At 38.4% G+C, this 15,314-nt stretch overlaps 1 protein-coding gene across 1 annotated transcript in view; it reads left to right on the forward strand.

Moving 5' to 3' along the window:
• Positions 1 to 14,426, forward strand: part of NEB (nebulin) — a 260,540-nt gene extending 246,114 nt beyond the window's left edge. The window contains 11 exon segments of the mRNA XM_042783652.1: positions 787 to 879; positions 1,469 to 1,663; positions 3,473 to 3,565; positions 3,896 to 3,988; positions 4,469 to 4,561; positions 5,459 to 5,566; positions 5,673 to 5,856; positions 6,180 to 6,272; positions 8,339 to 8,491; positions 8,780 to 8,886; positions 14,253 to 14,426. Coding sequence (XP_042639586.1) covers positions 787 to 879; positions 1,469 to 1,663; positions 3,473 to 3,565; positions 3,896 to 3,988; positions 4,469 to 4,561; positions 5,459 to 5,566; positions 5,673 to 5,856; positions 6,180 to 6,272; positions 8,339 to 8,491; positions 8,780 to 8,886; positions 14,253 to 14,426 — 1,386 coding nt within the window.
• Positions 14,427 to 15,314: the final 888 nt, after the last annotated feature.

Here is a 15,314-nt window from a genome sequence, read left to right on the forward strand (position 1 = left end):
ACTTAATGTTGCCATTTCCTATGAATCAGTTTCCTTATTTTGGTTAAACATTAATATAACCATTTAACTTAAAAAAAAATACTTCATATTATATTTCAGCTCTTAAAAATTTTGACATTCAATGTATTCCACTTTGGCAACCTTGATGTGAACATAAAGCTTACAAAAATGTGTTTTGCAAAGGTCACACCGTTGGCCTCATTTCTGATACTAACCCTCTCTGTTTCTACTGGTGTTTGGACAAATATTGTGTAGTTCCTTTTTTTTTCAGCATATAGTCATTGCTCTCAATTGCCTTAGAAGTAATTTTTCCCCGTATGTTCACCCAAACTAAAAATCAAATACTTTGGTTTCTTTTGAAAGTCACAAAAGAAGATTTGTGTGTATGTATCTTCATATATACAAAGTTTATAAACCCTACATATCCTTATGTAGTTTATTAACAGCATTTCCAATGCAAAAATAACTTCTTTGTTTCCTTCAGCCCCATTCCTGCCCTTCATAACCACCTGAAGAAGACTAACTTACCTATTTCCTTTCACAGTGATCATGTCTGCCCTGTAGGGCAGTGATTAGTCCAAATAACAAAACTTTATTTTCGTATTTGTTAGTTGTTGGCTATCTTTCCTGCATTCCCTTGCTTTTAAGGACATCATACCGGTTGGATGTTAAAGCTTCTGGAATTGTCCTTCTAACTCACTTTTCTTCCTCCCTCACCTCCCACTCCCAACTGCTCCAAGAGAAAGACCAATTGCTTTCTGTTCTGGATGCTTTCTTATCACACAGGTGCTCTACAAAGAAAACCTGGGGACAGGAATTCCAATCCCCACCACTCCAGAGATGCAGAGAGTCAAACACAATCAAGAAAACCTTAGCTCGGTATTTTGAAAAGAAAGGGGGAAAAAAGATTCCACTTAACCTAATAATTAACTTGATTCTTAACATTTCTTTTTCTTTTTTTCTGAACCCATTTCCTTTCCTTCGCTTTTAATATAACTCATTTAGCCAAAGGACACACTATCTTACTCCTATGATACCACTGCTGATTCTAATTTTATTTCTGTTCATTCTGATTTTAATTTCACCTGGTACTTTGAAACACTTAAAAGAATAACAAGTCTTTTTGTTTGCTTGGGTAACAGCAAAACCAGTTTCTAACAATCTCAAACTGCCATGTGATTGTTTAGGAGGCACTGTGCTCACAGAAATGAAAAAATAACATTGATAACTCAGACAGTCTTTCCAGCAATAGCTGAGGTCCTTGCTGCCATACAGGGGAGAAGTTTCCCCATGCCAATAATGGCTTTGATTAGAGTAATGTGTGGCATCTTGTCAGCATATAACTCCTGGCTCCCTGGACTACTGTACCACTTTGTAACAAGAAAGTTGAACTCACACTTGAAACTTCCCCACAAGTGAAATAAATGTTACTTATGGTTGTTTTTCTGGATGCTTTCTCATCACACAGGTGTTATACAAAGAAAACATGGGCAAGGGAACCCCTTTACCTGTCACTCCAGAGATGGAGAGAGTCAAACACAATCAAGAAAATATTAGCTCGGTACTTTGGCAAGAAAAGAAAAAAAAAAAAAAAAAAACTACTTCTTTAATGGATTTAAAATAATACATATTAATCCTACTTTTTAAAGACAACTTAAATTTTGTGAATTTCTTGACCACATTTATCCTTCTTTCCTATAAGGCTACTTCTAGCCTTAACCCCTAATAACAAGATTGCTTTAATCCATAATTTAAAGTTCTAATATCCAGAAGTAACAGATTGTCCTATAAAAACACCCTTTCACTCATCTCTCTCCATACTTGCTCTCCACCCAAGGTCTCTTTGTTTTATGGACTTGTGAAATTTTGGGTGAGGAAGTGTGGGTGGCATAGTAGATGTAATGGGCTCTTTCTAGAACATTATAGTTGTGATATCGTTGTGTCATTGCACCTAAGACTTTAGGTTCTATTTCACTTTGTCAGATTTGGACAAAGAGACCTTGGGAAAAATACCCCTGATCCTCTCCTTCAAGAATAATGACAAAAATTAAGATCCAGTAATGGTTTTGGCATTTGATTATCAATTGATTTTAAAAGGAAAGTGTCAATAGAACTGGTTTTATCAGTTTTAAGTTCATTCTTTTGTCTTTATCATGATCTTTAACTGTAAATTTTAGTAAACCATTTCCTATAAGCCTGTACTCAGTGATATGCTTATAATGGACTGATTAGAGAGACATTTGGGAGCTATGGGGGCATAGTGCCTAAGACATTTGACTGCTAACCAGAAGGCTGGCGGTTCAAACCCACCAGCCATTCCTTAGAAGGAAGATTGGGCAGTCTACTTCCATAGTGATGTTGTTGTTGTTGTTATTTGCCGTCGAGTCGACCCCGACTCATAGCGACCCCTCCTTGGGTTTCCGAGGCAGTATCACTACGGAAGTAGGATTGCCCAACCTTCCTTCCGAGGAGTGGTGGTGCCTTGGAAACCCAAGGAGGGGTCACTGTGAGTCGGAGCCAGCTCTATGGCAGTGAGAGAGGGGCACTGGTGCTTGTGTAAGGAGCCCTGGTGATTCAGTGATTAAAGCACTAGACTGCTAACGGAAAGGTTGGTGGCTCAAAACCCTTAGCTGCCCTGTAGGAGAAAGATGTGGCAGTCTGCTTCTGTAAACATTACCACCTGGAGACCCTATGGGGCAGTTCTACTCTGTCCGGTGGGGTCACTATGAGTTGGTATTGAATTGATGGGAATGGGTTTGGTTTGAGGTTTGAGGGCTTGTGTGGGACCGACTTTCGCTTATGTACTGAACAGTCTTGTGGTCCTCAACATTTGCACGGTTTTCAGGTTTCCCCAACACTTGAGTGCAGTGCTTCTCAAACTTTAGAATTACCTAGAGGATTTGTTAAATCATACTGCTGAGTCTTGCCCTCAGGGTTTCATATTATGTATATTTGGCATGTTAGTTACTTCTCAGGTGATACTGATTTTGTTGTCCAGGGGCCATGCTTAGAGAATCACTACTTAACAGAATTTTTGAAAGCCATTTCCCAAACCTCTAGTGTTTGCAAGCACACTAAGTCTAAGTACTGAAAAGCGGTCCAGTCACCATCTGTCATACTGGGAGCAGCCCCAATGTTCGTTGGTCAGGACCATGCTTATAACACTTGTTTAGATTTGTGAGGTGTTTATTGTTCATAGACTAGCAATAAAATGACTGTAGTCCCTTAGCCCTTTGTGGATCACTGCATCCTCCCTTTCAGTCCTGAAGGATTTCAGGCATGGTCCTACCCTGGAAATGTGTGTCTTGCTGTGACTACATTCACCTTCCTTTGGAAACATGTTCCTTTCCCTCTAACCTTATTTCCCAAATGGTTTGACACCATGAACCTCATAAAAAGTTATTTGTTTCATTTAATGCTTTGGTAACTTTAATTCTTCTCTTTGGTTTTTTGGATCCAATGGATCCCATAGGTTTTGTACAAAGAAAATGTGGGTAAAGCCACCCCAACCCCTGTCACTCCAGAGATGCAGAGAGTCAAACGCAATCAAGAAAACATTAGCTCGGTATTGTCTTGAGAAACAAAAGTGCTTTTAATTTTGCAAAGTAACCCCTGCAGTTTGGCCTGCTGCTAACCCAGGTTAAAGACAAAATGCCGGTTACATTTGAGCCTCCTCTAAATATCATACACTTACCATTGCCATTAACTATTTTTAAGCTTTCTTCTTGAGAGCTGTTCTCACTAATAGTAGTAGTTATTTTTTTTTAATTTAATTTAATTTAAAATTTTAAGTTTAACTTTTAATCACATATAGCTTTTCCTCCAAAATTGCATCAATTTAATAACCTGACTGTTGCTTCCTAGTGACTTTCGGATACAACTTTGTATCTCATAGGTGTTGTACAAAGAGAATCTGGGGAAAGCAACCCCCACACCCTTGACTCCCGAGATGGAAAGAGTCAAACGCAATCAAGAAAACTTTAGCTCGGTATTTGAGAAAGGGAAAAAAAGAAACAAACTTTAAACTTTAACAAGCCTGGCAAACATGGTTATCCCACTAATTCATCTCACAGTTTTTCCAAAACTTTTGTGTCTCTTTTAAAATCCTCCTTTGTTCATTAGAAAAAGAACAAAAACAATAAAACCTCACAACCTCAAACTGATTTTATTATAACTACATTCAACCTCCTTTGAAAACATATCTTTTACCATCTAACCTTACCTCCTAAGTGGTTTGCCACCATGAGTCTCATAAAAAGTTATCTGTTTCATTTAATCCTTTCGTAACTTTAACTCTTTTGCCTTTTTGGTTCCAAATCTTTTGCTTTATACAATAACAGTTTAATGGCTTTATTTCCTGAGATGTTCCTTATAGAGTGTGATATAATCGAGGCATAACACCAGCTAAATGATTTTCAGAATGAGTGTTCTCCTCTCTGATGTCTGGATGCTCTCTTGGCTCCCCTAGGTATTGTACAAAGAAAATATGAGAAAAGCAACTCCGACACCTGTTACTCCAGAGATGGAGAGAGCTAAGCGCAACCAAGAAAACATTAGCTCGGTATACTCTAGGCTTAAAAAGAAGTGCAACAACTTGGAAAATAACATTTTAACATCATAAAAACGTGCACCTTCTTATTCAACTGAAAAACACACTAAAATGTTCTTTAAAAAGAGAAATGCAACATCTTGGAAAATAACATGTTAACACCATAAACACGTACTTTTTTTATTCAACTGAAAATTTTAACATGACTGTGCTTTTAAATTCCAAATGATCATACTAAGACATAATAAGTTAATTGCCAGTGTTTTCTCTTCCCTGTTACTTCACTCTGAGGTAGTCTTACAGTATAACCAACTATAACAAATTGACTTCTAACAGCCTCAATCTTCTGCTCTCCTTTATTTTTAAGGAACTCTATGAAAACAGGTAATAATATGAAATGGATGCCTCTTTGGCTTTGATATTTTTGGGCTTTTGTATCTGGAGGACTTTGATTTCTCTGTTAGCATAATTGGTTTATGAATATGGACAGAAACTTAAAAAAAATGGTCACTTGTTTTTTTATTAAAGGATAGTACTTTCAAATTCCCTTCAGCCTTGTATTTAGTGCCAATACCATAGAATATGCTGGTGCCAGTGCTACAATTTCTGGCAAACTAAAGAGGTTACTTTCTCCCTTTTCCTTTTGAAATTATACTGTCTATTCTCTTTTGACAATGAAATGTATATTTTCAAAGTCAAAGCAAGTCCTTTCTTTTCTGAAGCGAGCCCTACTTGTCCTCACGCTAACCTGTTCAACTGAACTGTTAGTCACATGTCTGGTTAGGTCACTTCTGTTGATTACACTTCCCTCACCAACTCCTTCTGTGTCCATCTGTTGGAAAGGTCTTGTGGATGTAGAGTTAGGATAGTAACATGACCTATACTCACATGTGGTCTCTCCTCCATCAGATACTATATTCTGATAGCTTCCGGAAACAAATTCAAGGCAAAGCTGCCTATGTCTTGGACACTCCAGAGATGAGACGGGTGAGGGAAACCCAACGCCACATCTCAACGGTGAGTAAGCAATTATTTAGAGGTAATTGGCTGACATATTGGAACATATGAAAAGGGATCTAGTCATCCCATCATATTTTCATCAAGGATATTCATGAAATTTCAGGTGAAATACCATGAAGACTTTGAAAAACACAAGGGTTGCTTCACACCAGTGGTGACAGACCCTATCACTGAGCGAGTAAAGAAGAACACACAGGACTTCAGTGACATTAACTACCGAGGTATTCAGAGAAAAGTGGTAGAAATGGAACAGAAAAGGAATGACCAGGACCAGGAAACTATTACAGGTAATTGAACCCTAGGGGGAAATCAACTTTAAGATAAAAATAATTAGGAGAATAAAAGTGCCCTTAACTATGTCACAACAAAGAACCTCAGTTGGTATTTTCATTGGATGTGAAAGAAAACTTCTATTATTTCATATTTTGCAAAACTGGCATTTTATTTTACCTTTTGCTTTGTTGTCTTCTGAAGAACAGACAGGAGCAGAACCGAAGCTAAATAAATTTTATTCCATCTTCCTTTTGTTGTGTAAATTCATACTTTAGTTTCCAAGTTATTAGAAGAGTCTAAGAGCATGTGTTCTGATCATTCGTGGTTTCCCTTTCAGGCTTGCGTGTCTGGCGTACTAATCCTGGCTCAGTTTTTGACTATGATCCAGCAGAAGACAACATTCAATCTCGAAGCTTACACATGATCAATGGTATGTTATGGTGCAAAGGCTTACAGTTGTGCACAAACCTCGCCAGTTAGTGGGCTAGAGTCAATGATCTGTCTGCTCCGAGGTTGCTTTCCTCCGGGGCTTTCCATTTTGAGTCTCTTGTTCAAAACGCAAACACCTAGTTGACTAGAGGGCAAAAACTGCATTTTCTAGACAAGTTCAAGTTAGAGAAAGATTTTGTTTCATGGTTCAATGTGTGTCTTCTTCATGCCCCATTATTATCATTTTTTTTTTTTTTTTTTTGCCTTAAAAAAAAAAGTTGTAAATCTATGGGGGAAATAATAGAAAAATATATATGCAAAGGGAAGAGAATGAATTTGACCTTCAGCAAATTTCTGAGCTCTGTTGGTTCAGGAAAAAGGATTCATTCATTCAAAAAACAAAACAAAACCATGTGTTCTGGTTACCTAGTGCTGCTCTGACAAGGATATATCATAAAAGGGATGCTTGAACAAACAGGAGTTTATTCTCTTACAGTTTGGGAGGCTAGAAGTCCAAGTGCTAAGTGCCAGGCTCTAGGGGCTGTGTGAAAGCCCCTCAACCTTGGGCTTCAGCTCTGCCTCTTGCCCCCGGCCCACGAAGCTAGAGGCATTTCTTCACTCAGGCAGCTACTGGCTGCTGAGGCTAACAAGCCCAAGTTTGACAAATAAAATGGCACAGTCCCAATGTTACCAAACCACATTGTTGTTTGTTTTGTTGTTATGTGCCGTAGAGTCAGACCTGACTCATAGCGACCTCTCCTTGGGTTTCCGAGGCAGTATCACTATGGAAGTAGATTGCCCCATCTTCCTTCCAAGGAGTGGCTAGTGGGTTTGAACCGCCAGCCTTCTGGTTAGCAGTCAAGTGCTTTAGCCACTATGCTGTCCCTATGAGTCGGGTCTGACTCGATGGCACATAACAACCAAACCACATGGCAGGCCATTAATTCAAGTTCACTGAAAGTCCCAAGGTTGGCAGAGCATGGCAGGCTGCTGAACAATGACACGGCTACATCCAGGTTTCAAGCATGTCATAAGCTAGAGACCATTCCCACAGCTGTCTCTTATATATGGGAAGCAGACAGCAGCCCTAAAGCAGCTACTCAGCTAATTGTGGTAGGTCCCACCATGGAGTTGGTTGCCAGTCTTATCATGGTGAATAACTACCACCAGCTTCCCGGCCACTCAACCAGGCCCAGCCAAGTCAATACATAAAAACTTAACCACCACAACATGCAAATCTTCATGCCTTTTGTTCATGTTAAAATGTAGAGTAATACAGCCCTCAAAGGATTTATACTCTAGTCTAGTAAGGAAGAGAGATGAGCAAATCAGTGGTTACGCCCTGACACATGCACTTTTCGAGGTCTGCTCAGGTTATTGAGGGAACATGAGGAAGAGCTTCTACATGAATTTGAAAGTTAGAGAAGACTCTGAAGAAGGTTAGGCGGAGTTTTAAAGTAAATATTGTTGTTGTTACGTGCCGTCGAGTCAGACCTGACTCATAGTGACCCCTCCTTGGGTTTCCAAGGCGATATCACTACGGAAGTAGATTGCTCAACCTTCCTTCTGAGAAGTGGCTGGTAGGTTCGAACCACCAGCCTTCTGATTAGCAGTCAAGTGCCTTAGCACTATGCTACCAGAGCTCCCAATATTACTATGTATTTATTTTGGTGAAGCACGAAAATGGTCAGGGTAGAAGGATGGATCAGTAGTCAAAGATGGACTCTTGGATTTGAACCTTGGCTATACTGAGGATGATAACCATACAAAATAAGAATTGTGAGGATTTTATCTATAGAAATCCACTTAAATATGTGCTTGGCAAAAACTGAGGATTCAATTAATGTTAAGCATTACCAACCAACCAGTTGCTATCCAGTCAGTTCCAACTCCTGGCAACCCCATATGTTTCAGAGTAAATTGTGCTTCATAGGGTTTTTAATGACTGATTTTTCATAAACAATTCGCCAGGTCTTTCCTCTGCCGTCTCTGGATAGGCTCAAATCCCTAACTTTTCACTATATAATTTTTGTCTTTTTTTCTCCCTCCCAATCACATCTCTCCCAGTGCAAGCTCAGCGCCGGAGCCGGGAGCAGTCACGTTCTGCCAGTGCTCTGAGCATTAGCGGGGGTGAGGAGAAGTCTGAGCACTCTGAGGCTGCTGACCACCATCTCTCCACCTATAGTGACGGTGGTGTCTTCTTCAATGCAACTTCAGCAGGTACAAGGGATGAATTTGATAAATATGGCCAGTCTCACTGACACTATAAGATCCTCTTTGAGTGTTTAAAAAAAAATAGTTTGGGTCCTCTCTTCTAATGGGAAGATGAATTGTGGAAGGGCATGTGAAGTCAAGTATTTCATTTTCGTAACTTTATCAGATGCTCACTTCTTGGAGATCATTCTTCTTGAGCTGTGGAAAAACACAATACTGCTTGGCTGCTAAGCACAGATTAAATAATACCTAGGCATGTTTTCTCTTTATAAACTATTTTCTCCTTCCTTTCAGCTTACAAACATGCGAAAACCACAGTGCTCCCACAACAAAGATCATCTTCAGTTGCTACCCAACAGACCACAGTATCTTCTATCCCATCTCATCCATCTACTGCTGGAGTAAGTAAATAATGAATGGCTTACTAAAACCATTTTTATTTTTTGATATGTGTAATAATAATTATAGATGTAGGTATTTGGTTCTTTTATGTTTTTAGAACCAAACCTGTATTATATAATACATTTGGGGCTCATTGGTCCCACCGACTATCTTAAACTGAAACATTTGCCACTTGGAATCTTTCTTCAAGAGTATGTGTACACGTGCACATGCACTACCTTCAATCTCTCCTGTTAATATATATTGAAGAGATAAGACAATTATGTTTACAATTCACCAGTCTACTTTAAAACTCATTTAAACTATGAATTAAACTTTGAATATCATTTATACCATAAAAAACATAATACTTCCAAAAGGAAATAAATAATATTTGCCTTTACTGAAGGACATAAAAGAAGATCTAAATAACTATCGATAGCCATTATATTTCAGGAAAGGTAATATTAAAAAGTTGTCATTTCTCATTAAATTAAATCAATAAATTCAAGGCAATTCCAGTCAAAATCCCAATAGCACTTTTTTCTGGAAACATGTGTCCTAATCCTAAAATTCATTTGAAAGATTAAATGTGTAAGGATAACCAGAGAATCTAAAAAATGATACTACAGAAGGACCTAACCATAAAAATGAATACTAACACACTGTTGTCAAGTAGGATCCAACTCATAGCGATCCCTCCTTGGGTTTCTGAGGCAGTATCACTACAGAAGTAGATTGTCCCATCTTCCTTCCGAGGAGTGGCTGGTGGGTTTGAACTGCCAGCCTTCTGGTTAGCAGTCAAGTGCTTTAGGCACTACACTACCAGAGCTCCTAGAGATCATATAGGACAGCATAAAACTGCCCCAAAGGCTGTAAATCTTTACGGAAGCATACTGCTTCCTTTTTTTCCTGTGGAGCAGCTGGTGGTTTCAAACTGCTGGTCTTTTGGTTAGCAGCCCAATGCTTTAGCCACAGTGCCACCATGACAAACTATGTGTCTTCCAAATAAGACTTGGAAGACTAAGTGCGGTGTAGTGAATTACATAGTGTGGCTTTTCTAGCCATAGTAAACTCTGTCGTGGTGGAATTTGCTGTGAGCAAATTATTATCTGATTATTAAAGTTATCCACTTGGGGTATTTCTGTTGGGAGCAGCATGAAGTAATTTTCTGGAAAGTTCACTCTCAGGTGTATAGAACTCTGATGTTGGGATTGGTTGGTTTTGGCCTCTCTGCCAGGCTCAAAAGGAGCTCTCCTAGAGGCAGGAGTCTCTCTGATTGCCGGCTGAGAGAAACGTGCTGCTGAAAGACACAGGCTGTTGAGAGAGAGAGACGTGAGAGACATGCACTGCTGAGAGATATGTGCTATTGAGAGATACTGAGAGAGACGGCTGGCTGCTGAGTGAGACGGCCGGCTGAAAGAGACTAAGCATATTCCTGAACTTGAATTGTGAACTGTTGCTTCCCTAATAAACCCCATAATCTGTGAGTTCTCTGTGGCAACTGCAGTGAATTATCAAACCCAGCAGAGAGGTGGTGGGTACTGCGGGAGGAATGGTTGGTGTTAAGGTTAATAGGAGGGCTAGAGGGTGGCAGCATGTCTGGCCTCATAAGAACAGGCCTTGGGCTGCTGATGGCAATTCTGTTTTCCTCTTGTGTAGTTAGAAGAGGTCAGAGGATGCTGTCTCCCTGCCCCTTTTGCAGTAAGATTAGAGAGTTTACAGCAAAATAAATAAAAGCGGATGACAAAAAGGACACTCATCATGACCAGCAGCCAGGAAAAAGCAAATTAAAACAATAATAAAGTATCATATTAGAACATTTTTTTTTTTTAAATTAAGCACAAATATGAGTTGACCTAATACTTCCTCATTTAAAACCCTTTCTTCAGAAATATTGCTCAAAGATAAATAGTAGGATATTCATTATTGTGTAAAACAATTATAATTAAATGTCCAGCAAACTGGAAATGCCTAAATAATTTATATCAACACCCAAAGAATTAGACCTCCTATTGTCTGGGCAAATCTGCTGTAAAAGACTTCTTTAAAGTGTTAAGGAGCAAAGTGTCACTTTGAAGACTAAGGTGCAACTAACCCACCAGCCACTCCTCGGAAGGAAGGTTGGGCAATCCTACTTCCGTAGTGATACTGCCTCGGAAACCCAAGGAGGGGTCGCTATGAGTCAGGGCTGACTCGATGGCACATAACAACAACAACAACAACAATCCAAGCCATGGTATTTTCAGTTGCCTCATATGTATGTGAAAGCTGGGCAGTGATCAAGAAAGACTGAAGAAGAATCAATGTTTTCGAATTATGGTGTTGGCAAAGAATACTGAAATACCATGGATGCCAGAAGAATGAACAAATCTGTCTTAGAAGAAGTGCAGCCAGAATGCTTATTAGAAGTGAGAAAGGCCAGACTTCGTCTCACTTACTTTGGTCATGTTGTGAGAAGGGATCATTCCCTGCAGAAGGATATCATGCTTGGTAGAGGGTCAGAGAAAAAGAGGAAGACCTTCAACGAGATGGATTGACAGTGGCTGCAACGATGGGCTCAAGATAGCAAAGTCTGTGAGGATGGCAAAGGACTGGGCCGTTTCTTTTTGTTATGTACATAGGGTCATTATTAAGTCTGAGTTGAGTCAATGGCACCTACAAACAACATATTAGATTAGCACATTCTGTTTTTCTCTCCGTGTGTGTGTGTGTGTGTGTGTGTGTGTGTGTGTATGAAAAGAGCCCTGGTGATCCAACGGTTAGGACTGAACTGCAAACCCGAAGGACGGCACTTGGAACCTATCTTAGTTATCCAGAGCTGCTATAAAAGAAATACCACAAGTGGATGACTTTAACAAACAGCGATTTGTTTTCTCACAGTTTAGGAGGCTAGAAGTCTGAATTCAAGGGGCCAGCTCTACGGGAAAGCTTTCTTTCTCTGTTGCTCTGGAGAAGGTCCTTCTTTCTTTGAGCTTCTTCTCCTGGATGATCTTCATGTGGCCTGGCATCTCTCTTCCCCCATCCCTGCTCTGCTAGCTCGTTAAATCTTTTATATCTTAAAAGTGATTGATCCAAGATACACCCTACACTAATCCTTCTTCATTAACATAGTAAAGAAAAACCATTCCCAAAAGGGATTATAACCATAGATATAGAGGTTAGGATTTGCAACACATATTTTTGGAGGACACAGTTTAATCCATAACAGAATCCACCAGTTGCTCTGTGCAAGAGAAGGTCTGGTGATGTGCTCCAGTAAAGATTTCAGCCTAGGAAACCCATGAGGCAGTTCTCTCAGTGTTGCTAGGAGTGGGAAGTGACTCAACAGCATACAGCAATATATATATATCTATATATATTGTATTTATATATGTATAACATATACTAGATACAAGTCCCTTATAATATAAATTTTATAGCTATGAAGGCGCCCTGGTGGCACAGTGGTTAAAGCATTCAACTGCTTACCAAAAGGCTGAAGGTTCTAACCCACCAGCCACTCTGCAGGAGAAAGATGTGGCAGTTCGCTTCCATAAAGATTACAGCCTTGTCCATGTTTATCGCAGCACTATTCACAATAGCAAAAAGATAGGCACAATGAAATACCTATCAACAGAGGAATGGATCAATAAACTATGGTACATAAACACAATGGAATACTATGAAACATTAAAGAACAATGATGAATCTGTGAAACATCTCATAATGTGGATGAATTTAGAAGACAATATACCGAATAAAATCAGGCAATTACAAAAGGACAATTATTATATGAGACCACTATTGTAAAAAGTTAAGAAAAAGGTTTCACAAAAAAATAAATATTGTTTGATGGTTATCAGAGGTGGGTGGGGATGGAGGGTAAACTAACAACTAGAGAATGGACATATATTAACTTAGTTGAGGGGAAGGCAAAAAAAAAAAAAATAGAACCCTGGAAATCCTATGGGGCAGTTCTACTCTGTCCTATAGGGTCACTGAGTCAGAAGTGACTCGACAGCAGTGGATTTGGTTTTTAGTTTGGTTATTGGTAAATAATCAGCATAGTATTAAGTTTATAATTTAAAGTGTACAGTTCAGTGGTTTATTTACATAGTTCTTCAACCATAAATACAATCTAATTTTTTTTCCTTTTTAATACAATCTAATTTTAGAACATGTTATCACCCTAAAAAAAATAAAAACCTTGAACCCATCATCAATTACTCTCTCTTTCATCCTCATCCCCTCACCTAGTCCATTTTTCCCTATTGATTTGCCTGTTTATGACACTTCATATAAATGGCATCGCACCATGTATAGTTTTCAGTGACTGGCTTTTTAAAAATTATTATCTTAACGTTTTGAGGTCTATTAATATATATATATATATATATATATATATATGTATAACATATACTAGATACAAGTCCCTTATAATATAAATTTTATAGATATGAAATTATAATTTATTATATGTATCAGTACTTTATTCTTTTTTATTACCAAATAACACTCCATTTATGGATAAAGCATATTTTGTTTAGCAGTAGGTGGACATTTGGGTTGTTTCCACTTTTGGCCATTGTGAATAAAGTTGCTGTGAACATTCTTTTACAAGTTTTTGTGTGTACATACATTTTCATTACTCTTAGGTATATACCTAAGATTTCAGCCTAGGAAACCCATGAGGCAGTATATACCTAAGAGTAGAATTACTGGATTATATGGCAAACTCTATATTGAACATCTGAAGAGCTGCCAAACTGTTTTCCAAAGTGATGGTACCACTTTAAATTGGTGCAGTAAAGTGCTTGGCCACTAACCAAAAGGTTGGCAGTTCAAACCGACGAGCCACTGAGCAGGAGAAAAATGTGGTGGTCTGCTACCATAGATTTATAAACTTGGAAACCCTATGGGGCTGTTCTACTCTGTTCTATAGGGTTGCTATGAGTCAGAATCAACTTGATGGAGATGGGTTGGTTACCACCATTTAGGAAGGTTCCAATTTTTCCACATCTTTGCCAGTACCAGTTATTGTATGTCTTTTGGATCATAGCCATTCTGGTGTTTCCTTGATGACTAATGATATGTTTCTATAGGCTGGCTATTTGTATTCCTTCTTTAAGGAAATGTCTATTTCCCATTTTTTAATTGAGTTTTCAATTACTGATTTGTAAGAGTTGTTTATATAATCTAGATAAGTCCCTTATCAGATGGATGACTTGTAAATACCTTCTCCCATTCTGTGGGCCATTTTACACTTTCTTAATGGTTACACATTCTCTTTTCTATAACTTAAATTTGCAGAGTAAGATCAGAGAGATCTTATGATTAGATATTTGGGCTAATTGTTGCAAACCAAGTATGTAATATTTTTTCTTTTCTTCCATCCCACAAACAGAAAATCTTCCGTGCCATGTATGACTATATGGCTGCTGATGCAGATGAGGTGTCCTTCAAAGATGGAGATGCTATTGTAAATGTTCAAGCTATTGATGAAGGTTGGATGTATGGCACTGTGCAGAGGACGGGCAGAACAGGCATGCTTCCAGCCAACTATGTGGAGGCTCTTTAGGTGCCTCAAAGCATCTATCACGCCTGTTGCACTTACAGATCCTCTGGTGAATAATTGTTTAGACTCTCCACTTATCACCCAAGTTCTCAAGCTGCTTTTCTGTGTCAGTATGATCATACCATCCTTAATTTGTTTCTATGTGAACCATAATAATTCTCCAGTAAAACAAATGTTAGCATCACTAATGTTTCCAATTATTAAACTAGATTTACTTTCTTCATTATTTTCTGGACTTGCACATAAACTTTAGAGGCAACATTAAATTTGTAAGTTCTTTATTTTAAAAAACTGCCATTGTCAAATTTCCTTTAATGTTTTACAACAAGTTTAATTTCAGAATAGACATTTTAAGTTTCTGCAACACTATTATTGTTCCATCAATTCAGAGTCTTTCTCCATTATGAAAATGGTTAACATTATTTTCTAAAACAAGGATTCTGAATATGCTGAATACATTAAAGGAAAAATGGCAGAAATGATCACCTTCTCCTTGCTTATTGAATGCTGATGCTTGTATTTCTAATCCAGTCCTGAAGTTATAAAGCTGATATTTAATATAAACTGGTGATAAATTGGTAACTAATAAAATCTCTAATTCTGCAACAAGCTCCACTCTGGACTGAGCATTATTTATTGTTAATAGTCTTAATAGAAAAACCCAAACTCATTGCCATTGAGTTGATTCTGACTCATAGTAACCCCCTTTGAGTTTCTGAAGCAATAAATCTTTATGGAAGTAGATAGCCCAGTCTTCCTTTCACGGAGTGGCTGGTGGGTTTTAATAGTCCATTAATCATCGGAACATGGAATGTATGAAGTATGAATCTAGGAAAATTGGAAGTTGTCAAAAATGAAATGGAACACATAAAGATTGATATCCTCGGCATT

Source organism: Orycteropus afer, unplaced genomic scaffold (assembly GCF_000298275.1).
Source record: "Orycteropus afer afer isolate SDZICR_OR568_19922 unplaced genomic scaffold, OryAfe1.0 scaffold00023, whole genome shotgun sequence".
Lineage (NCBI taxonomy): Eukaryota > Metazoa > Chordata > Mammalia > Tubulidentata > Orycteropodidae > Orycteropus > Orycteropus afer.